The following is a 26,021-nucleotide window of genomic DNA, read 5'->3' as shown; positions in this document are numbered from 1 at the left end:
GGAGACCGTTGTACCTCAAATGGAATGGCCTGTACTTTCTCCAGACCTGAATCCTATTGAACACTTGTAGGAACAGCTGAGTCGCCATGTCGAGGCTCGAATCTCTGCACCCCAGAACCTCAATGACCTGAGGGCTGCCCTTCAAAAAGAGTGGGATGCCACGCCTCAGCAGACAGTGAGTCGACTTGTGAACAGCATGAGACGTCGTTGTCAAGCTGCAATTGATGCTCAAGTGCACATGACGAGTGGTTGAGACGTTGAAATTTTACATACCATTGTGGTTAACTTTTCTTAAAATGAATTGTTTGAAATGAGGAAATTACCAGTGCATCCTTCTACTTAAATGTCCTACTGATATGATATCACCTTTGCGGGAACTTTTTTAATTTTCCATAAATTTCACCTAAAAGCAAAATACCCCTAACTTTTTGTGAGTAGTGTATACTGTAAATGAATAATTGATGTTGTCTTCGTTTCTTGTGCAGTTGGAGGACATGAAGTGAACAAATAGAATAATTTGGTTCAAATGAATCATTTGAATGTGCCTGACGTGGTCTGTCATGCTCACTACATTTTGGCTACAAGCTTTCGCTATTTTAAATATGGTCAAGTATTGTTACAAATTACAATGTGGTAAAGTCGTGTACTTTCCAGCATGATTTGATTTGGTGGGGGAAGACATACCTCTCGGTTTCTGTACCAATGTACTGCACTTGTAAGGTAGGCGAGGCGCCGGGCCTACCTGTACAGCGAGGGAGGACGCCGCCAACACCTCCCTCTCAGCCGTGCACTGATTGGGGTTAACCAGGGACATTGCCCGCCTCCAACCGGTGCGGATGTTGTAATACTTTATAAACTGCATTTGTTTGGCTTGGCGGAGTAAAAATCTTGCTCGTTTCCAAACCCGAAAATGTATTTTTAGCTTGTGAAAACCTGCGCGAGTGCGTGACGTAAGTACGCTAGTGTGTGTATAATCTTGCGCTTAAGTACGCCATGGAAAATCGTCAACTCTTTCTGTTCCCATTACACCCGTTGCACATACACGTAACAACGACATTTAAAATAGATACGTTACATATACACGTAGCAATGACACACTACATACTTTATACACATAACAACAACACTTAACACAGACAAGTTCCATACACGAGTACCAACGACACGTTGTATACATGTTGCATATACGACAGACATGTCATGTCACACGCCCAGTAGACAGCGACACTAGAGTAGGCAAGACAACATATTTTTGGCAACAATGCAGAACCCCATATTTCAGTGCTGCTCGTGGATGCACAACCGACAAGGTCATTTTTGGCAAGTCCCGTAGCGATCGTGTGTAATTGCAGGCTTCCAATTTTTACTGCAGAGGCTGAGTGAAGCGCCGGAAGTGAGTCATTCTGTTTAGGTAAATGCTTCCGGAATAGCGCATGATCCCCATTCTGAATATTTGGGGCATGATTCATATTTGCCCCCCCCCCAAAAAAAGCAAGAATCAGAAGATTCAGATTGAAATCAAACATGAATGTGATACATGTCAAAGCAAGTGCAGTTAAAACCGATAGATTGAAGCGATATACCAATACATCAAAAATATGTAAAATCAATGACGGGAGGAATGTACAGTATATCACAAATAACTAGTTACAATTCCGATATACATTACATTTTTCAGGAGGGGTGTCTGTTATTCGTACAGTTTTCTATCCGCGAGGATTCGCTGCTGAAGCAACATTCCGTCATTCTTATTCTTCCTCGTCTTTACGTTTTTAAATGGCGTGCGCCTCTCTGACAGCCTCATGAACATGCATGAGCTCCGTCGGATCGATACGGACGCTATAATCCATCTACAGCTCCCACACGTTGTTTCCATGGCCTATGCTGTCGGGGTCAGAGTTCGTTAAGATTGCTCAGCCGCCGTCCGTAGGGTCATCGAATGGATGGTGACCCCTCACCTTTGGTCTCGAGCTGTGGGTCGTGGCCGAAAGAACAAGATCCCAGATACAAGCGGCCAAAATGATTTTCCTCCGCAGGGTTTTAGGGCTCTCCCTTAGAGATGGAGTGAGAAGCTCGTCTTTGAGGGACTCAGAGTTCAGCCGCTACTCCTCCATGTTAAGAGGAGCTAGCTGAGGAGGCTTGGGCATCTGGTTCGGATGCCTCCTGGACGCCTGTTCCGGGCATGTCCCACCGGCGGGAGGCCCCGGGGACGACCCAGGACATGCTGGAGAGACTGTTTCTCGGCTGGCCTGGGAACGCCTTGGGATCTCGCTGGAGGAGCTGGTTGAAGTGGCTGGGGAGAGGCTCGTTTCCCATTGATGTCACATTGGCCATCAGGTCAAGTATTTCCTCAGCTCGCTGTCCTATGTGTAATGTAGTACTGGGGAAAGTGTGAGGTTGAAATGGACCAGTACATTTCAGATTTGTATAATCTCTCAACAAATGTGGATAGGTGTTAATAGGTGTGTTTTTCAGCTAAGCTTTAGTTATGCTCTACCTACAGGCAAACCAGCATGGGTCTAACTGTAATCCAACTTTTATAACTGGGATCCTTTGTGGAACTCTGCCTCCATGCTGGCGGCGAGGTGCTGACGATGAACTTGAAATGTGCAAAAACAAGAAGAAGGCGGGAGAATGTCTAATGGCAGCAGCAGGAGAATTCCCAAGCAGCGTGTGAATTATTTAGCATGTGTGGTAAAAGTGCAGCGCATGAAGCCACGCCGCTCGCCAAGCAGCAGCCAGGCTGGATGAGGAAAGGATTGGTTGTACAACAAACACTCAAAGTGTGTCAAAGGGCGAGCCTGGCCGTGCTCCGCTTCCTCGTCAGTGCAACCTTTGCCTCAAGGCAAGAATGAGAACATTTCCTATTTGCATACACTACCTATTTAACTGAATAAGTCTAAATTTGTGTTTGTCAGCAAAAATATATGTTATATATGTTTAAATCGCAATACGTTACAGTACTTGAAGTACAGAAGCAGTGGGTTAACATGACATATGTATTAACATGTTACAGTAATTGTTTACTGCATATTTGGTTATATGCTGTGGAGAAAAAAAAAATTACCATCAGTTACGTGAAAGTATATTGTTTTACAAAAACCTGTCAGCTAAGCTATGTAACGTATAGTGTTGCATTAAGTGACATCACAGTGTTACAAAACACATGCCGCCATAATACAAGCAAGCGTTAGTTACATTGTGCTGTGTCACCAAAGCCAATGTTTCTAGAAGTGATGTAACAGTGTGAGGATATGTTACAGTAAATTAGATTACACTGTTACAAAAACATGTCACCATAATCTATGCAACCGTATGTGGTGAGGTATTTATGAGAGCGAGAGAGAGAGAGAGAGAGAGAGAGAGAGAACATTTTAGGGAAATTACCATAAAATGTCAGTGTGATGTCATGTACATTGTTTCAGTAAGTGTTACATCTTCATAAATGTTACAAAGATGCATGTTATCAAAAATTGTTTTAACAATTTTACCATAATATATGCTATAGTAAAAATATAATATAATGTTTTTGTTACAGCAAGTAATGTTACATCTTGTTACACTTGTTACCATAACTTATGTCATGGTCTGATAAAGGAAAAAAATTATAAATATTTATACATATATACTGTATCTATTAGAGATGGTCCGTGGGTCAATATCAAGTCCAATCCAGGCCAAAATGACTGAATGGGTATCAAATAGTTTTTATTAGAGCCAGTTCAATCCATGAGCTCACACTGTATCATATATTCTCAACTTTACTTTGCGCAACATAGCATAGCACAGACGAGCTGCCGTCATGGTTGACATGTGCCTGTGTTTTTGTCACATGAGCAAAAGCCTACAGAGCTGTAGACACAGACCCACAGTCAAACTGTATATCCAGCCATTTCTGCCATTTTTATAAAGCCACAGCAGTGACGTCTTCTGTGTGCTTTCCTTTTTCTTTAGGAGACCAGAATAGTTGCCGCACAGTGAACGTTTGTTTTACGTTATTAACAACTTTCAGAGTGACAAAAAGAATACGATCGGTATACGATCGGTATACGATCAGTAACGGCGGATCCTTGAGGCTGCAAAATTGGTATCGGATATAAAATAAAGGTATTGAATCATCCCTAATATCTATATTTAACTCTTTTTGTTCTAATCAATAATTGTAATAACATAATACAGTACACAGTTGAAGCTGTGCTTGATAAATATAATGTGCAACACAACAACAAATGGCAACAAAATAAATTCAAGAAAGAACGCCGATGACTAATGCGCCAGTGTTGACAAATGCATGTTGAAATTCTTTAATACTGTTATTGATATTCTAGTGTGAGTCATCGCTGTAGACGACAGCACCATCATGCATACGGAGCGTATCGTAAAGAAGAAAACAGCATTTAAGTCTTCCTGTACACAAGCTTGATCTCGTTAATCTCCAAATGGCTTCCAGTTATTAAAGCGCTAATTCAGCGGATTAAAGGATCCATGAGAACACAATCCCCTTTTCCTTCCTCTGCCGGACACGCTGAAGGTGGCGTAAATATTAATTAAGCACGTGTCGGGCGTATAGACGCGCCTATACGTTGCCCGCCCTCCATCTCCGTTGTCTGCCGGCATCCCATCACCGTCCTGGTGTGACATCTACGCCGTTTGCACGTTTGCTTTGTGCAGCTGCTCATTCCCCATTCACAACAACACTGTGTGGGTAAACAAACATCTAAAAAACACGACATTTCCATTTTTGCCGAGGAATAACGACGAGCGTCTTGCTTTTCAGGTTTAGACGTGCTTCCCGGCATCTCTTTTTATCGTCTGACTCCGGCTTTTCATTTCCACCGTGTTGCGTGCGGCGCATCCTGCATTCGCTATACAACATTAAGCCCGCCACTAATAACACTGGAGGCCGCGCAAAGTGCTGATGGCGGGAGTTTGTCGCCGCGTCCTCCGCTCAATGAAAAGTTAAACGATGAAGCCGTCTATTCTCCATTTTAATAACATCCGGCTGTAATTTAAGCATTTAAAAGAGGAAGGAGCCATTAGGAAAATGAAACGCCTTGATGGGAAACAGGACATTGACATTGAAATTTCACACGGAACCATGGACATTGTAAAATAATAAAATAAAATAGAAAAAACATTACTATAAATCACATGTAAAAAAGTAAGCAGGCCTGCAGTGTTTAATTTGGACATGCTGACAAATTCCTATACGCTATGAGGGTCGCTATTCCAGCCTAGTTTCTTACAGCCCGCAGATCCGTTTGAAAATCAGCAAATAGAGTAGAGTGCGTCCAAGACACTTGAATCTGACTATCATCTTGTCATCCAAATGCATTAGGCTTGAGGCGGGCCATATGATTACATATAGTGCTGACTGCCTGCCTTTGTTAGTATGTGGGTCACCAAGTGACAGTAATTTAACACAAGGTAGCAATAATAATAATAACGTGGTAGCGGAAGTTAGTAATTAATATAGTCAAAATTGTTACTTGTAACGGCAACAAAGAATGATGGGAAAGCTTTCTCTAAACACTTTTGCTGTCATAGCATGACCTCTGACCTATTTTATTTTTTCTTCCCCTCAAGAGATTTTGACTTGTCAGGCCACAGTTATAAATTAAAAACAACAACTTCTTAATCAGTTTTTCCTGGTTAAATAAAGGTTGAATAAAGTTAGTGTCAGTTTGCTAAGTAGTTCAATGGAAGTGGCATGAATGGGTTTTCAAAAAAAATAATAACATGAAGTGCAGCTGCCTTGATTTGATTTAACAGCATTTGTTAAATGTGCCTTGTTAAGTTTTTACATGACCAGTCTCTTGTTATGTTATGTTATGTTATGTTATGCTATGCTATGTTATGCTGGGTTATGCTATGCTATGTTATGTCATGTACTTGCCTATTGGTCCCTTTTTGTTCTTTTGCCACTTTAAAATATGTACTTTCTCACACTTGTTCAAATAAACACTGATTGTGGTCATGTAAGCACATTGTATTGAAAATTTGACTTTTGTTCAAATGCAATACGAATAACGGAGGGAACTGTAAGATATTTTAGATTGATGCCCAAATAAGTGCCGCCGGTCAGAGCCCTGAAACTCAAGGGCTGGAAGAGTGAGTCCCACTCCGGCCCTGGTAGTAAGTTATGAGGTCACATTACACGTTTACAGACAGGTACATTACTGTAAGTATGTAACAGCACGTTACACTACAATTAATTCTATTTGACCATTAATGATGTCACATTACACTACACTGTAACAAAAAAATAAGTTGATTAACACCATGTGTTATAATAGGTTGTGGTACAGAAAACCACACTGTCACATTCAGCAATAATAAATGTCTAAAGCCCGGTTGGGAGATTATAAAAAGAACAAATAATAGGCAAGTTTGGTCCTAGAGAGCCGCAGTCCTGCCTGTTTTCGGTGTCTCTTGCCTCCAACCCAGGTGTTTCCAATCATCAGCTCATCATTACGTTCTGCAGGAGCCTCTCAGCTGTGTTGAGGGAGACATCAAAAACACACAGGACAGCGGCTCTCTAGGACCGAATTTACCATCCCTGATAAAACCGAATGCTGTTTTAAACATAACATATGCATAATGTTTATATATGTAATATAATGTTTCAATATTGTTTGGATTCTTTAGCCTTGTGATAGGCTAGAATGCACTTGTGATGGGGGAGGGGCGGAGTAAAGCCATTTTAGCGGTGACAAGTGTCGCAGGATTACAATTTAATTCCTGATAGCTTCTCTGGTAACGCTTTAATTCACTACCTGCGCCGCATCGCTTCCATCCTAATCTCATTACGCTGTGATGCTGGATGCCGTCCTCTAATTGAGCAATACCTCGCATTCATTATTGTGCCCATTATTAAATTAATGAACATAATGGACTTATTTTCGCAAATTGCAAAAGACCCCCGGCAACCACCTTTTTACAGATGAAGAAAAAAAAAAATCAAGAGGAAGCTTGCGGCCAATTAAGACGACCGCTGTGATGCTTCATCACAATCTCATCGTCATCTTCCTCTGAAAATCTCCAGCAAGGCCACATGCTAAGACTCACTTTTCAATGTGAACTCAACATAAAAGGAGAACAGATGTTCATTGACCTGCCCCAAAGAAGTGATGTCATAGTATGCAGTCTAACAATTAAGTCAGTTATGTAACACTTCTGTAAGTGTTATCAGTATATTGTGTTGATTCATTTAACAGTGCAGTGAAATTTGTAACAGTGTTTCAGTGTTATGCTTGCTTAAGTGATGTCATAACAACATTGCTTTTTGTTACCTAAACACATCTTTTGTCAGTTATGTAACCGTATGTTTATATAATGGTACGTTATACCAAGCAAAGTCATGCTAATGCTATGTTGTGTTAGTGAGTAAGTTTTCCTTTTTACAGTGGAAGATGGGAAAGCATGATCATGGCCAACTCGTCGTCGCAGTCACCTTCCTCTGAAAAGAAGCTAAAGACTCGCATTTGAATGTTGAAGTGAGCCCGGGCTGAATAATATATGACATAGATTTGGTGAAAGCAGATCTTCGCTGGCAGATGAAAGCGCGACATCTGCATAAGTGAGCGAGCAGGCGAGCGGGCGGCCGATCGATACGTCTCCCAGCTCAAATGGCGAGTCCTGATAAGGCTATTGAGTTTTCTTTTAATTAAAAAGCATGCGAGAGCGCGCGCTGTCAAATAGTGTGAGCTCACAGACGACCCAGACGAGGAAGACGAGGCCCCGCCGATCTTTTTTTTTTTTAAATGTTTTTTTTCCGGGGGGGTGGCAGAAAACGCTCGGCATCAATCAGCGGTGCGGCGACATTTATTTTCTTGTTGGGAGGCTTTTCTTTTTTTCTTTGGCGTATAAAACCTGTAATTACGCGTCGTTAATCAGCTATAAAACTATCAGAAGCGCCCGAGCAAGCGCATGAATATTTGATGGTCATCAATAAACAATGAGTTTGTTTTGCAAACTAACTTTCATCCTGACGTTTAGCCACTGCGCATCCGTCGGCGGTGGGAAAGGCGGGAGGAAAAAAGCGGAAGAAAAGTTGATCCTTTGGGAGAGAGAAAGTGAGTGCGTCTTGACGTATTCACGGCAGGCGGGGGGAAAAAATTGTCTCTACGGGTGATTGACGGCTAAGCTTTCACATGTTGTCTTGTTGACTACTGAATGATGTTAAAACATGTCGGACCTTCAAAGTAGAACTCCAGAGACCTCTCCCCCTCAACATTCCTGGCATGAAACCCTAATTTGAGTCCTTATCTCAGACTTGAACTATTTGAAAACCTGACCCTGGCTTGAAACCCCACTTTTGGAACCTTATCCCTAACCTAACCTTTGAAACATAAATTTGGAACTCCAATCCTGTCTTGATGCCCTAATTTCAAACCCTAACCTTCATTTGAAGCCCTAATTTGAACCCCAGCCCCCTGTTTAAAACCTGCATTATGGTTTTAAATCCTAATTTGACACTCTGAAAACCTAACCCTGACTTCAACACTAATTTGAAAGTTTAACCCTGTCTTGATACTCTAATTTTGTTTGAAGGCTTAATTTGAAAACCTAACCCGGTTTTGGAACTCTAATTTGAAACCATAACCATGGTCTGAAATCAAATTTAACCCTAACCTTAGGGTTCAATGTATATAAATTATGGTTTCAAGACAGGGCTAGGGCTTCAAATTGTGCTTCAATCCTTGGTTAGGATTTCAAACAAGGGTTAGGATTTTAAATTAAGGTTAAGTCTGGGATATTCTTTCAAATTAGTGTTCCAATCAAGGGCTTGGGCTTCAAATGTATATAACACAAATACTATGCAGTGTTTTATTTGCTTTTGTGATGTAATGAAGAAATATCTATCATCTGTCTGTGTGAATGTGTGTGTGTGTGTGTGTGGGGGGGGGGGGGGGGGGGGGGGTGATGCATCCTTGGTTCTTTCATCCCGAGGGTCAATCAGAGGCAGGCGTCACATCCGCTGAGAACGAACATACTTCGCATGTGAGCATTTGTTATTGGGGGCGCGGTGTTTGCTCTCATGCATGTTTCATGCTCAACCTGCCGCATGTTTGCTGGCGACCGGTCGGTCTGAGGGTCCACCCGCTTGAAGGATGACTAGAAAGAGAAATATTCATCACAAGACCACTGAGGTCCGCTGTTAAATAATTCCCAGTGAAAAGGACGGTGAATGTCACACGCTTGTCATTTTAGAGAAAAAGTCAGAAAAATACCAAAAGCTTTTGCCATTTATACAAAACACACTTTGTGTTTTTTTTTTTTAAAGGGATTTTTGATTTTGAAAAATCTAACATGATTCATCTTTATTTTTCGATTAATTACCCAAAATGAAGAGAATTCTCAAGAAAATTCTGCAGGAGTCACATTGGTCATCAGTTGTGACACTGGCATTTTCCGAGACGAGACCAAGACCCTTAAATAGTGGTCATGAGATCAATACTGATCTCAAGATCTACAACACTAGCTGTGACTGTTCAAAATCAAACAACTCACACATACACACCTTGGAATTCACCCCTACGTTGAACATTTTTGAGGACCCACCCCTTGTTATTTACGAAAACCCCTCCTGGCTACCCTTGGCTTGAAACTCTAAACCTAGTTTGATGCCCCAGACTGGTCATCACACCAAAACCTAACTAACTGACAACCAACCAGAAGTCGCATGGCCCTTCCATTCGTTTGTGTATCACTCACATAGACCAGATGTTTGTCCATCTGTCCATGAATGAATCACATGGCCCGAGCTTCTGTCCAACTATCCATCTGACCATTCGTCCAGCCATCACTTGGGCTGTCTATCAGTCACATCTATTTCTCTGTCCATTAGAAGAAACCGCATGGACCTGCAGACCTTCTGTCCATTCCATTTCCATCCATACATCAATCAGTCTGTTCGTCTATGATTGAATCACAGGTTGTGTCCATCTGTCTGTCAGTCCATCCATGGATGAAGCACATTGGCCGCCCGTCTGTCCATCCGTGCATCCATCCTTCATTGATGCTGTCCGTCTATGAATGAACCAGCCAATGAGGGATGGACAGAGAGATGGATTGACAGATGACCATCCTGTCCGTCCGTGGATAAATCACATGAACTGTCCATCTGCCCATCCATTCATATATGAATCACACGGACAAACTGTCTGTCCATCCATCCATCCATCCGTCTTTTGTTTAGGCTGTCCGTCCATGGAGCAATAACATTGTCCAATCTTTCAAACCATGTCCATGTGATCCAGCCCTCAAGCTAACGTGTAAAATGAAGCTGTAGCTTCACTTTGAAGTCATCTGAGAATAGAGCAGGCAGCGCTTTGCATGGCGGCAGCCGACCACTGGTGTATGAATGTGTGTGTGAATGGGTGAATGTGACGCTTTGAGCACCATGTGGTGTAGAAAGTGCAATATAAGCTCAGTCATCCATTTACCGTTTACAGGGAATACAAGAATGTTTCATGCAGATGTAATGTTTCACAACGGAAAGATAAACTAACCAAACAAGAACTAACACAATGAACCACAGAGCACAAAGGCCCTTTGTCAAAGCTCTGCTATCAATCACCACCGTCCCGTTCAGCCTATCTGATCCGAAGCTGTACTATCAAACACCCCGCTCCTGTTTAGTCTATCTGATCTGAGGGTACGGTCTCAAACGCCACCGTCCCGTTCAGTCTATCTGATCTGAGGGTACGGTATCAAACACCGCGGTTCCGTTGGGTCTATCTGATCTTTGCCGTGCGCCTGCTGCTGCCGCGTCAGGATGCTTCACTCATGTTCTGTTGGGACGGGAAGTGTGTGAGATGAGTGAGAGCTGAGGCCAGCTGCTCGTTGTCTTGCGTCAGCTCAACAAGAGGAAGATGAAGAAGACGAAGACGTTTTCAGGCCAGCGCGGCTAAATTACAAACAAAACAAAAAGCGTGTTTTCCTGCATCGCAACACACACACACTAAAAAAGCCCTGTCTTGTTTTTAGCTCTTAGAGGGCTATTTTTAGACAACACATGTCAGGAATTCTGGGACACAAAAAAAAAAGAGTGTTCGTGCTCCACTTGACGAGAAAGAAATCCGTCACAACGCTGACGAGACAAAACAAGCGTAACAGACTTCAAACAATCACGCCAAATAATGGCCTGATTCACGCAATAAAGCGCCAACACTAGCACAGTTATCTGTTCATTTGAAACCCTCAATTGAAACCTTACCTCAGGCTTGAAACATGAACTTTGAACCCTTAGATTCAAAGTCTTACCTTGGCACGAATACTTAATTTGAGACCTTAATTCCGGCTCATTTGAAATCCTCAATCCATCTTAGAGGGGAAGTCAACCCCCCAAAAATTTCTTGACGGCAATATATTAGTGTAAATTAAATAATCTAGTCAATATTGCATTCGCGGAATATGAGTTAAGCAGCAAAATTCAGCAGCTTTTATCAATACCACAACACAGTTGCACGGAACAACCAATCACAGCTCAGCTTCAGAAAACAGGTGAGCTAGATTTTGCTTCATGACGCATATTCCGCAAATGTAACATTAATCAGAATTTCATGTTTGGACTAGTGAGGTCACATATAACAAATTATTGCGCTCCCGAGGCGGTGTTCTGTCGACGGTTCACCTTTGGTTTTGTGCCGGAAAGGGCTGGTCCCTCTGGGGGTCCCAACTTTGTACCGAAATATCTATAACCCCACCTACCCCGGCACACGCGTTGTGTATGTGGTTGGGGTCAGCCCCGGGCTCTGGCACCCAGCCCCGATTCAGAACCCTGACCTCAACCCACGTCCGGGATGGGTGCCCAATTCCCCGTTGACTTGATGAGGAATTAAATTCCAATTTCTGCTTCCAATTTTTAACTTCTGCTTCTAAATTCATCATGTCTTCTAACCCACATGTTGGGCCTATGGTGGAACCCTTTCCCGAAACCTTAACACTGACTTTAAATTCTAACCCGGTTTGAAATCTTGAAATGAGATCTTAATTCTTGAAACCATTATTTGCAGTTTTCAAACCCTAGTTTAAAACACAAATTTCGGCTTAAACCCCTAATTTGAAGCCCTGGAATGGTAATCCTTAATTGGAACCCTAACCCATGTCTGGAACTAAAATTTGAAAAACTAAATCGGTTTAAAACCTGGGCGGCAAGGTGGTGCACTCCCTCACTCTTATTCTCTCTCTCCCACTCACAGCTTCATGGGTTAGATAGAGTTTTTTTTTTCCGTCTCCCATCTCGGTACGGTGTTTAGCGACACAAACCCGAAGCCTCTCTCGGCAGTGGCAAGATGTCAGCTGTTAACGGCTCGGGAGCCCCGCAGACACGTTGCGGCAGCAGTGCAGCCGTCCAATCCCACATCATTACGGCGCAGAGGCCATCCGATCGGGCGTGATTACTTCGCCGAGGCCTTTATTGTGTCGGTTAGAGGCGTTAAACGGCGACCCTCAAGTCACATCTGGATAATGACTTCGGCGGGACTTGACGATGACTTTCCCCACCAGGCTGACCATGTGTGTACCGAGGCGCTAATGATAGCAGCAGCAATAAGGCTTTTACTGCAATAAGGCTATTACTGCACACGCATGCACACACACACACAAACACACACAAATACCCTCCTTGCAATAAACACATCCCTGATGATGAGATGTCGCCCTCCCCGCCCCGTACTTTAGCCTGACTTGAAACCATACTTTAAAACCCTAATACTGGTTTGAAAGCCTCATTCAAAAACCCTAATTCTGACTTGAATCCCTAACATTTGTTTGAAACCCAACCTCAGGCTTGAAATCAGGTAGATGCCACAGACTTCCGACTTCCGGGTTTTACACATCAGCGCCGTTTCCGGCCACTGCACTCGCACCCCCACCCCTGCGCCCCCCAACCGCGCACTCCCGCTCATTGGCGGGAGGGCGTCTCGGCTAGCTGAAATGCTTCGGACACTGAGAAAGACACTACACACTCAAGCCTCGCACCCGTCGACGGGAATGCGTAACTGAGGGGCACAAAGGCGGAAGCACAAGCACTGGGACGCGGCCCACACGTCGCAAACGTTGAAAACCCGGAAGTCGGAAGTGGAAATTGAAACATTAATGCTGTTTTGAAACCCTAATCATGGCTTACAACTTTAATTTGAAACCCTGATTCAAAACGTTAACACTTGTTAGGAGCCTTAACTTGAAGCCCAACCCCTGACACACGATTGAAAGTCAAATTTGACACCCAACATCATATGAAACTTTACACCTAACCCTTGATTGGAACCCTACTTTGGTACCCCAAACTGTCTTGAATCTACTGTATAAACCTTGGGCGTCAAATTTCGATACCTAACCCTTATGTAAAATCTTAAAACAGGCTTGAAACCGTACTTTGAAATGCTAACCCTTGTCTGAAACCCTCATTTGAAACCTTGAAAACGTAATCCTCATGTGAAACAAATTTAAACACAACCTTCCCTGTCTTAAAACCCAAATGATTGTATTGAAACACTAATTTGAAGCCCAAACACTCATGTAAAACCCTAAACCAGGCTTGAAACCCTATTTTGAAACCCTAATTGTGTGTTTCAAAACCCTAATATTTGAACCCCAGCCTAAAAGCCTAATTGGCAACACCACAGCAATTCTTAGCCTTTTGTTTTTTTACACACCACTGAAACATTAATCAGATTTCCCGTATGGGTTGTTCACCAATTAACCACGCAAACTTTAAACATCAAACAATTAAAAAGATGAAAGCATCAACATTTGCCAAGTTGTGAAAGGAAATCTTTTGTGTAGAAAATTTCAAGCCTTAATATCTTCCAAATGAATTTTTATTTTCGTCAGCTTTGCACAACAGCATCAATGAAATATCTAAAAAAATTATAATAATAAAAAGTTGCAAAAATAGCAAGTTACCTAAAATGAAATCAAAACCTGGAGTGGCTTTTAAGCGCTGCTTAGCAGTGGTTGCCATAGCAACAAGGGCCCACAGTGAGCCCAAGGGGAGCCGCTGTTAATGGGCCGTCCTTTCCATTTTCTTACACAACACCAGACAAACCTAACTCTGGCTTCAAACCCTCATTTGAACCCCTAACCCAGGCTTGCATTTGAAACATGACGATGTATAGAAACTCTCATTTGAAAATTCAACCGTTCTTTGAAACCCTAATCTTACTTTGAAACCCTAACCTGGGTAGAAACTAGTGTTGTTTTCGATACCGATACTGGTATCGGCAGATGCCTCGATACTGCATTAAAACAGTGGTATCGGTATCGGTGAGTACTAACAAGTAACATGTCGATACCATTCATTCTGACGCTAATATAGGACTTTGGATGCAGCATCTTGTGTCTTGCTCATGCACAACATTTACAGATGTGTGACATGTTCACTGCATGCCGAGCTAAGATATCCTATTGGCCCTTGAATGCTCTGAACCAATGGCAGGGCAGCTTTTTCATGTTGAGAAAAACTTAGGTATCGGTATGGTATCGACTGATACTGCAAAGCTGGGTATCCAAATCGGTATCGGGGGCCAACAAACGGTACCGGAACAACACTAGTAGAAACCCTGACATAAAACCTTAACCCTGGCTTGAAAATGTAAATTGAAAAAATAAAAAATAGGACTTTATTCCTGTCAAAATGTATTTACATACAGAAAATATGTAAAGTAGATAGATGTATTACATATTATTGTGCAGACCCACGAGCTGTTGCTCAAAGGACCCTAGAGGTTTGGGGACCCCACTTTGAGAACCACTGTTCTTGAAGATTCTGCCCCGCCGACACCATTCGCTTGATGTAGCATTGGCCTGAAGCGACGACCGCTAACGATCGCCAAGCCGCTGCCACCCTTGAAGCAGCCGCTTCCTGTTCGCCAACGGCTGCCGGTTTACGTTTTTCCAGCAACGCAACATTAACGATAACGCGGGTCCAATGCACTCCACACCGGCCGACCCGGCCATAAAAACTGCCACTCCTTGCCACGCTGCATGCATCCCTGCTCTCCATTACCCGCACCTCCGTTGCACCGTCTGCACCCGGCGCTTTTCAATTATTCATGACGGCCAGGACAGAAGCGCGCACTCCACTTGGAGCCTCTTCTTCTTCCATGGCAGTGATGATATACAAGGACACGCCGACAATTACCACAAGGCCTGCCTGGGTCGGCGAGGCCCTGTGGGAGGGTGGCGGCCCAGGTGAGTAACCTGGACGTCTTTGAACGCGCATCCGTCTCCATCAGCCGGCGACTGGGGCTTGTAAACTAAAGCTAATGGCCCCGCGGAAGAACATCTGTCCACTGAATAAATATTCTAATGAGGTACAGGTGATGCTCGCCACCTGCAGGACGCACTCACAAACTCCTTTTAGCTAGATAACGTTACAGATTCAACTGAAGTCCCTGTCGGCAAAGAAAACAACTGTTTGTACTTTACCTCAGTGGCACTAACTATTCCTATTCTGAATGGTACTTAACCTTCTAGTCCAAGAATTGACACATAACGAGTGCTCTTCAAATTTGGCAGGGAAACAAATTTGATATATCTGCTGGGCTTTAGTTTAACCAATGACGCTAACTCGCCTCTTAGCTTAGCCCAAATTCTAAATACTAATAGTTTCATATCTAGTCCATGAATCACCACAAACAGTTCTCCTGCTTATAATCAGCAGTTTAGCCTACTGACATTCAAAGTGATCATGATATTATCAGAATTTTTTGGTAATCGATTCTATGAAAAATGATGATGAAATTCTGTTAATGAATGCATTCCCATCCCTTTAGGATTGGATAGCATGCAAGGATTATTAGCATACAACCCATCCATTTTATTAAACGCATATTAGACAAAAACACCTTAACCAATTTCCAAAACCAAATTTAGTTCATGAGTGCCATATTTGGGTCCCCATATTCCTGAAAGTTTGGATTTACTTGTGTGCTGGACTCACAAGCAAAACCCACTTAAATGAGTTTATCTATGAAACAATTTGTTTCTGATTCAAATGGATATTATTGTTCTGGGTGGAGGCTACACACCTCCGCACTACAAGAACATTTGCACCAGGCTACACAGGACTTTCAAATGTTAACATCACCATTAATTAAAAACATATGAACAAACATGAGCTTACTTCAAGTCTTTCCAACGTTTTAAATGTTGGTACGTTCCCAGAAATAAAGGTGAATAATTATGTTATGTTATGTTATGCGTATCTATGAACAATTTGCTACTAATCCAAATGAAGAGTGTTGGGCCTTGGTGGAGGCCTCAAAGTAAGGCATAACTCACTTTTTTTAGGTGCCTAATAGCAGAGCTGTATCCAGAATTCAGCTTGTAGTAACCTTTAACACTGTGAAACTGCAAATGGAATCATTATGGTAGGAAGGTACACCGAAGTGGATTGATATAAATGATGAGTGTTTTCCCACTTCCTTAGTATAGCAACTAACAGAGAAGGAATTCACAATTTTGTCTCGAGAAACGTTTCCACTGAGGAAAAATCCCATCAGTAACTAGGGAGGAGGAGGAAGGTACACCCGCAAACTGAAACGGTAAACTTCCTCTTATACACAAGTTTGATATTACTTCAAGCTTCCCTCTCTTCCAAAATAGTGCCCCCACCGCCTCACCTTGGAGTCCACGTAAACGACGACTACCAACAGTCGGAAAACGTTTCAGCTCAGCGATGGCACCAGAAACGACAATGATTTAAAAAACAATTAAAAGCAAAGAACCACCAAGAGAAATCAGAAGAATTCTCGCTCATCATCAACATCATCATCATCATCAGCCTCTTCATCCTACGGCAAAATAGCAGAGACTGCATGCCGGGAAAGTTTCCGCTCATGTTGTGAGGCCTCATCACTCACCCAAAAGTACATCATCATGGCAGGGCAGGATGGTAGACAAGTGAGGGCCAAGCGGAGAGACCGGTCGGTGCGGCCGGCGTGGCGCCTGGTTTTCGACTGGCGCTGATCCGCTGAGGCAGCCCTCCCTCTCCCCGGCTCGGGGGGGCTTGACTTGAGCTTCCCCCCACCTCCTCCCACTACCACTTCGCCCCCACCCACCAACACCTCACTCTTCTTCTTCTAATGTCTCTCTCACCGTTTCTTCTTCACTTTTTAAGCCCCCCTCCTTCCTGGCACGTTCTTATGAGGAGAAGACGATGGAACCCCTCTTTTCTTTTGATGCGCCCTCCCTACCTCGCTCCCCCTACCCCCTGCCGCCAATACCCCCTCCTGGGCCGTCTCTTATTGAGGCTCAATAGGAGTACGCGCCTGACAGCTGCCTGCGAGCGTTCCTCTGCCACCGCCGCCGCCCGCTGCCGGGAGACGGCGCTGTGAAATTTAACGTCCCGGGAAGGATTCAGAGCGGTGGGTTTAGGGGACTGGCTCTAAGGGGGGGTTAAGGTATGTGTTGATGTTGGAGGATTAAGTTGAAGGAAGAAGAGTGCGATGAAAAACGAACGCCGCAGGGTCCCGCCAGGTTGCTACAATCAGAACCCGACAAAGTGTTTGGGTATGCTGCGATACCACCGCAGCGCGCTTTGCCGTCTTTTACATCTACTAAGGAAGAAGGAGGTGTGGGGGGGGGGGTCCTCCTCCTCCTCCTCCTCCTCTTCTTCTTGGCTTTAACAATACGCCTGCCTCAGCGATTCTCCAAACGTATCATCAATACACCACTGTGAGGGGGCGGAGGCGGCGGAGCATTAACCCCGCGGCAAGCTCCGGTGGTTTCCGCGGTGTCTCCCCCCATCTCCTTCCCCCGTTCTTCCCCCTTCTTCCAATCACAGGCCTCCTGCGGGATGAGCTCATTTTATCCCGGGAGGACGCCCCGACAACATTTGGCCGCCTGAGAGAATGTGATGCTAGTGCCACACTAATTTCCGCGTGAGAAGCAAAGTGCCATGAAAAGGCGAGCGGGAGGAGGGGGTGAGTTTAAGTGTCATGGGGGACGTTGAAGACCAGGGGTGGTTAAAGTATGATCGGCGGGCCGCAGCCGGGCAGCTCCATTCGTTGAGAGTTTTACATTATTTGTTGCATTCATTTCATCATGTTTTCCCCTGTAGAATTGGTTCATTAAAATGCATTTATTCATGTTTTATTCATTTATCTGATTAAAAAATATAGAATATATTGTAAATAGGTAACATAAAATGAGTATTTTAGAGGAATGTAACGATACATCAAAAATCTATTTAAAGTGCATAAAATATGCATCGATGTAAAAAAACTGAATGAATCGACTCGCAATGCCTTGTTAACCACTCTCTTATGTCTGTACTGTAAACAAACTGCATAATGCAGTCAAAATGATTCAAGTAGTTCATTTAAGTTTTTTTTTTTTTCAAGTTACAAAAACATACTGTTTGTAACAAGGCCAAAATGCAGATGTTAAAAAGATCTTTTGGTTATAAAATGAGTCATTCATTTGGGTTAAAAAATATATATTATTTTTTTAAATCCAGTCGAGATTGAATCAGTGCTTGAGTTTATTGTTACATCGCTAACATTTTGACCCAATTGAGTATGTTTGAATCAACAACTGTTACATTCACTTTGTGAAATAATAACATTTGAATATTAGTAAAATAAACAACGTATAGAGTCTACACGTATTGTAAATGATAATACAGTACATTTATAAATTCTTAATTTATAAAAAAAAAATGTAAAGTTAACAAAAAATTAACAAATACAAAATGATTTCAGTAGTTGATTATTAATTTATTGTAATAGTAAGTAAGTATTTAATTGTTAGCAAAATAAACACTCAATTACATACATACATACATACATATATATATATATATATATATATTAGAGCTGTCAAACTATTACATTTTTTAATCAGATTAATCACATTTTAGAATTCTGATTAATCACGATTAATTGCCTAATAAAAAAGGCTTTTTTATCAAAAAATGTTCCCTGCCAAATTTGAAGAGCACTGGTTATGTGTTCATTCTTTTGACATTTAATGTTATGAGGACATTTTTTAATCCACTGTACACGCTCATCCTCTTTTTCTAATCAGTTAATTACTTGCATAATAAAAAATAATAATAAAATGACCCCGGTAATTTGACATGAACAAATATTCTAAATGTGATACGCAAACATTCATTAAATGCTTTACTTTAATGCATGAAATTATGTTTATTGCTCAAACACAACCTGTGCTACCTTAATCGTAGTCATCCGCTGTCACGCTAAAGGCTAATCTATGGTCAAAATTAATAGTGGGATTAATCTGCGTTAATTCATGATTAATGCGATATATATATTTTTATTAATTAATCAATTAACGCTTTAACTTTGACAGCACTAATATGTATATATATATATATCTATATATATATATATATATATATCTATATATATATATATATATATATATATATATATATATAGTAAATCATAGTAAATCACATTAAACAAATTTTGTGTAACAACTACATACACATTTAACATGCAATTTTATTTGGTGAAATCATTTACTTTATTAGTATACTTTTTATTTTTTAGACCACATCTCTCGGGAGACGTAGGCCATTACATAATAATTTATTTCTGGTCCTATGCTATGTGTGGCATTATATTGTATAATTTTCTCTCCACTTATTAAATTGCTTGCAGTTTTGCGTTCCACTGTAACACGGTTACAACTAGACTTCTGTAAAAAGGGTACTTGGTCACCTAAACACTCTATTGCAGTGTTTCACAATTACATGTCAATCTTTGGTTAATATAGCATTTAGCATGGTTTCTCTGCCTTCTATTAAATACTCCTCATCATCCGTTCGTAAGAAAGATTCTTGTCAGAAGCTCGTCACTAGCTAGCTGGTGTGGCATAGCACCGAGCTACCTTGCCTCGACTGCCAAGTCCCACACAAAGGTGACATAAGTGAATTGCATTAACGTTAACGAGTGTCCAAGCAAATATTTTGGAATATTTTGTCGTCATAGTTCCAAAAATTCTGTGAATCTGTTTTGCTATTCAATGTATCTCAATGAGGCGGAAAATGCAAACTTTTCCTTGCAAACTGCTTATTTCGAGCCCTGACTGTATGCACATATTTATGTATGTGTGTTTTTGTGTCAACCCATGACTGTCTATTTTAAAAATCCATTGTGGCACTTGAGTACTTTGCTCTAAACTGCCGTCTGCTCTTGTTGTTTTGTGTCAGTGTGAAAATCAATGCTAGGATTTGGATCCCTTGCCTTACAAGGCTCAGCAACGCCACAACAATCCCACAAAAGGAAGCGCAAGCGGGATGACAACTCTCAGTCAGCGGACGCATCACAATGCAGCTTTGCCATTTCATCCACAACACGCACATAAACACATGCATTGTGGTACGGGTCCAGCCTGGATTTACATGAGCAATCAGCAAGTGAGAAGCGGCGGCGGGCAGCGGCACTCCGCCATCAATCTCTGATGGGAAATAAAAATGAAATGCACTTCTCGGGCACGCCAGATTAAGGTTGGCGCTTTTATCAAACACTGAAGTCTATTTCAAGTCGCGCTTATAAATAAGTGAAGCTGCGAAAGAGTGGGTGCTGAAAGAGGGGGTTGGGAAAAAAAAACACAACAAGGTCTCGACACAGAGGGCACTCCAGAGGAGCGTGGGATTAGGAAAAAAAAATATCACCATTGCAAAATCCCATAGTCTCCGGGAAACTCCTTCAAATAAAGGAATTCCATATTGGAGTGGGTACATTCCCGGACCATTTGGACTTACGAGCGTGGTCTCGACTTCCCCTTGAGAGTAGCGCATCCATTATGAAGATAAAGCTTTCAAGCAGGAAGTGAGCTCTTCCTGCCTAAAATGTCCGACTCTCCCACGGGGGGGGGGGGGGGGATCGTTTTTTTTTCCTCGACATTTCACTACAATCTTGCCTCTACTTGGAATTCCTCCGATGTTTAGAAATTAGCTTTCATCCTTGAAGCCTTGGCCTATGACTCTTTTGGGTACGGTTTAACGTGCACATCCACATGTGGGAATTGAGACCTATGCTATGTTGGGAAGTGGCTAAAATTCAACTCCCTAATTCTTGACAGTTATCTGAGCTCAAAGTCAGTGTTGAGATTCACAAAGTCCAGCCCACTTAAATCATAAACCGTAAACCATTTTCAGGAATATCCTAAATGTACACATCTACTGACAGGAATTAAGACCTTTCTCTGTTCAAGAGCCAGATGAAAATCCAAGTCCCAAATTTCTGCAAGTATTCCGTATTTGCCTAAACTTCTCTTTTTCAAGCCCTCAAACTCCCAGTGGAATTAGCTTGGCGGGTAAAATCCTACTCCCTAATTCCTACCAGCATTCCGATATACTTGAAGTTTTGACCAAAAATGTCAGACAACAATCTTGCATTCACTACCAAGGAACATTTCTGAACTTCTACCAAACAATCGTTCAATTCCTCGGACATCAGAGTCATAGGTTGGAAAATGCCGTGTTAATGATTTAAACATACATGTTGTGTACGGGTGGAGATTTAAACCGATTTCTATTTGGGGCCGGATAAAATCGTAGTGCCTTACTTCTGACGGTATAACAAAATAAACGTGAACTCTTCCTGCTTAAAATGAATCCCCCGTTATCCCATGCTAAATCTTTTCTTCTTCTTTTTTTTTAAATTTTAGAACAATCTAGTCTCCATCGGAACATTTGGGAACTAAAGTAAATGCTTTCGTGATTTTTTTTTTGGTATGCATTTACAGTGGGGACAAAGAAGTCAAAAATATACAGAAGTATTATTCCTAAACACTTCTCTTTGCTTCTCATTGTAGCTGAGCATTCCTGAACCAAATTGATCGCTACAAATTTACTCAAGCACACACAACTCTTGTTGGCGTTGTAAACTCTTTGTAAAAATATACTGACCTATTTATTTTAGGAAACATGGTAAAATCCTAATCCTGAAAATCTGACAGTATTCGGACATACCTTAAATGTTCGACTCCCTCCTGGGCTCGTAAGATTTTATATCAATGTTGCCCCTGAATGGATTCTCTATTTTAGCCATCCCTTAGATTCCCACGAGAGTTGTATGCCAGAAAAAGATGGGAATCAAGATTTGTATTAGGGATCCTGGAATCGTAAATCCAAAACCCTAATTATTGACAGTACTCAGACAAAGCGACAGTCTCCCTAAAATTATGATTATTTCTCTTTCAAAACAAACAGACTCTCTACGGAACTTTTCTGAATGACGAATGTTCGAAACGTCGAAAGTCCATTGAAGTCTGGAGAGGACATACATATGCATGTGTGTGAATGAACAGAACCGGTACCACCTCTGCCTCAGTTTAAGCCCAGAAAAACCTTTGCGTGAGCTCAATTGGGACAAGCTACATTAGCATTCAGGCTAGCTACAGTAACTGCTGACTGCAAACTGTAAAGACTGTAAAGTGTAAGGGTGTAGCTAACAAAAACTAACATGCGGCGTTTTACGCGCTGACACCGCAAGACATGATTAAACATCGTTTGTAAGCATATCGCTAAGCTGTACACATCAAATCGCCCATCTGCTGATTTTTTTTGGTGGGGCAACATAAATGTAGCGTATGGCTACGCCTCAAAATGCCTACCCACATGTGCGTCTCTCACACATGCACGCACACACATGCGGTTAATAATGCAGGGTTTACATCTCGGCGATCTAACCACCCGCCATGTGTTGTACCACCACCTTCGGGTACCCAAGCAGCGGGGTTGCGCAGTAATTAGCGGGCCGGACGGCGGCTGCGATACCACCGGAGGGCACACCCGGCGCGCTAACACGAGGACTCGGCCCCGACGCGGCAGGGCGGCTCCCTGTTAAGGGGCTGCGTCTTGTCTTCTGGTTTAGACAAGCAACTTCAGAGAGCATGAGAGGTGATTATCACCTTTGCCGTACAATCTTGAAATGGTAAGGTCGATATTTTGACTTGACTTCAGCCACCATAAGCAGCTTTTTGTGACACGGTTTCTCAAAGTATGGCTATGGGGCCTAAAAGTTGAAAAATATTGGTGAAAGTTAAGACAAGTTTGTGAGTTTGGATCATATCAAGCGTGCAGCTCGTGTCTCTGGTTAGAGATAGTGTTAGAGATTTGGTTATACATGATCCCCAAGTGCAAGTCATCAGACTTCATTTCAGCCAACTTGTGGAGATTTTTGTGATACATTTTTGTCTGCTTTCGAAAGTCATACAATTTGAATTTGAATAAAATTTCGGGTATTGGTTACAACAAGTTTTAGATTGTGAGCCACCAGTCTAGTGTTTCCAGATTTCCTTTCAGCCACCAGAAGCCTTTTCTGAAGCCATTACTGACACCAGTGGCCCCAAGAGTTTGACTTTAGAGTTTGAGTTCAAGATGGGCCTAAAGATTGTTTGTACAATTCTGAATTCAAAATAAACTGATTCATTTTTTTCGCCAACACTTTTGACATGTTTTAGAGTTCAGCAATGCGAACGAGGCTTCATTTCAGCCAGCAACATTGGCATTTTCTTGGTATATTTTTGGGGAAAAGTACGACAAAGAGCAAAACCTACTCAATTTGAACTTACATTTCTGAAGATATATTTCAATATGCCACCAGTATTTAAGTTCAAATGGTCAACAAGCATGACATCATTCAATCAGTAATGGACAGGCACAAATAATCGGCCCTGGCATTTTGACTTCGGCTCAGCCTGATTCCTGACTACCCTTGGCTACCATGTAGCTCTACCACTGATATTTATTTAATCAGTTTGGACTCTATATTGTAAATGGATGAATGGGCTACTCCTTCTAAACTGTGGGCCGGTCTCTCGGGGCAAAATAGAAGAAAATAATACTTGAATAGCACCACATCTGCCCCTAAGGACACAGGCCCACCGGGCATCTGCCCTGTACGCCAGATGGGCAGTCCAGCCAGCGTTTCACCCTTTAGCTTTTTGAGATATTGTCAAATAGTACAGCAATAAAGTTTTCATAAAAAATATGCCACATGTTTTTAGGTTGAAATCAACAACCAACATGATGTCATCTGTTGCTTGACTTCATTTCAGCCAGCATGATCTACTTTTCTTGCATTTTGTGATATGCTTTTCTAAGTATGATTAAGTGTCAAAGCTTAATTTCCGTCAAAAGTAAAACCCAATTTTTTAAAGTTCAAAGCAGCACAATTAGCACATCCGACTATGCCTCATTTTAGCCAGCATCATTACCATTTACCCTTTAGCTTTTTGAGACATTTCCTGAAACCACCACTGAAACTCATAAATTTTTTAAAATTTTTTTAGCATGATGTCAGCGCATCTCAATCGACTGCATTTCAGCAATCATCAAAAATAATACCATGAAGAAGACATTTTGTTTCTGCTACTTAGTAGGACTCTCAAAATTGATCATCTTTTTGTGAACAAACAACTTTGATTTGGATCTTCTGTGTGTGCGTGTTAGTGTGTGTGCGTGTCTGCTTGTGTATGCGTATATATGGGCGTCGACAGGGTGAAGACATGGTCAGCCTCTGACATGAAGCGATCATCAAACAAGGCTTCACATTGGACATTTATGCCATCATGGGAATGATCTCGTTTAAGGTAACCCAATTAGGTGCGACCCCGGCGCACCAATCAGCACTAATTCCCGCCTCGTAAATGTTTAAATCGATCGTAAACATTGATGCAAACTAGGTGGTGGTGGTGGGTGGGTGGGGGATTGGGGGACGCAATTAACAGCCCTGGAAGCCGTCCTGATCTGGAACCTTCTCTGCCACCGAAGCGTTATTTCTTCCACTGATCCCATTCTTAATTAAAACCTTGTCATTTTTTTCCTGTGCTAAGCAACATTTAAATGTCAGCAATTATTAAGTCCCAATCAGCGTGACGGGGTAACATGAGTTTCCAAAAGCACGCATTTGGCTTCTCCTAAACAAAGCAGTTAGACTTCCAAGCCTGCAGAGGGCGCCTCTGTCGAGAGGTTCCAAAAGAAAAACAAAAAGGTGACTCACCAGTCTTGTAAAGAGCGGCACTCCCAGATGCCACAAATGCTCGTTGAGCAGTCCGCTGTACACCACGTTCCCGAAGACGCCGATGCTTCCCGACTTGCACAACGCGTTACCTGGACAAACAAAAACACAAAATGGTGTCACACATTTGGGGTGGCTTGATCATGAGTAGTGTTAATTTCGTCAACGAAAACTAAACAAAAATATTTTGGCCAACACACATTTCTCACCGGACGAAAACTGGCATTTTCGTCGACTAATAAAGACAAGACGAAAAAGTACTTCACTTAATAAAAACTGGACTAAAATGTATGGACATTTTAGTTGATAAACAAAAACGAGATGAAAATGATTTTGTCAAATCTTGTCTTTGCTAATCTGTCACTGTACACCCCTTTTCAAATCTGCAGCTAGCGTGTGCAACATGCACAAACACATGGGACAGACAGGAAGTAGATTCACGGTGAAAGGTTAAAAAAAAAAGAGTAAATTAAAGTTATAGCGCAGCATTATTCCAACGGCTATAACATTGCAACAATAATGTTAATCCACCAAGACATCATCTTTCAGTTGACTCTTTTGGATTCTCATCATGCCTGCCTGTAGTGATAATTTCGTCAACGAAAACTAATCAAAAATAATTTCGTCAAAACACATTTTTCACCGCACTAAAACTAGACTAGACTAGACTAAAACCCTCATTAATAAATCAGTATGCATTTTCGTCGACTAACGAAGATGAGAAGAAAATGTATTTCACTTAATAAAAACTGGACTAAAGTCTATGGACATTTTAGTTGATGAACAAAAACGAGACAAAAATTATATGATTTTTGTAAAATCTTGTCCTTTCTAATCTGTCACTGTGACACTGTCATGTGACACAGTGCCACATTCCCTTTCATATCTGGAGCTAGTGAGTGCAACACTTGCAACATGCACAAACACAGAGGACATTCAGGATTCATGGTTAACATAAAAAAAAAAAATGTTATAATGTAACATTAATCCAACAGCCATATCATTCCA

The 26,021-nt window shown here is 41.9% G+C and overlaps 1 protein-coding gene across 6 annotated transcripts in view; it reads right to left on the bottom strand.

The window, feature by feature from the left end:
- The window catches only part of LOC144042917 (RNA binding protein fox-1 homolog 3-like), a 396,743-nt gene that overhangs the window by 144,159 nt on the left and 226,563 nt on the right, over positions 1-26,021 (bottom strand). For all 6 annotated transcript variants that reach the window (XM_077556009.1, XM_077556008.1, XM_077556007.1 and 3 more), the window contains one exon: positions 24,996-25,105. In XM_077556009.1, the coding sequence (XP_077412135.1) occupies positions 24,996-25,105 (110 nt within the window). The remainder of the gene's footprint in view (positions 1-24,995; positions 25,106-26,021) is intronic.

Source organism: Vanacampus margaritifer, chromosome 2, assembly GCF_051991255.1.
Source record: "Vanacampus margaritifer isolate UIUO_Vmar chromosome 2, RoL_Vmar_1.0, whole genome shotgun sequence".
Taxonomy (NCBI): Eukaryota; Metazoa; Chordata; class Actinopteri; order Syngnathiformes; family Syngnathidae; genus Vanacampus; species Vanacampus margaritifer.
The sequence above is the reverse complement of the archived record's forward strand: the minus strand, read 5'-3'. Positions and strand labels throughout refer to the sequence as shown.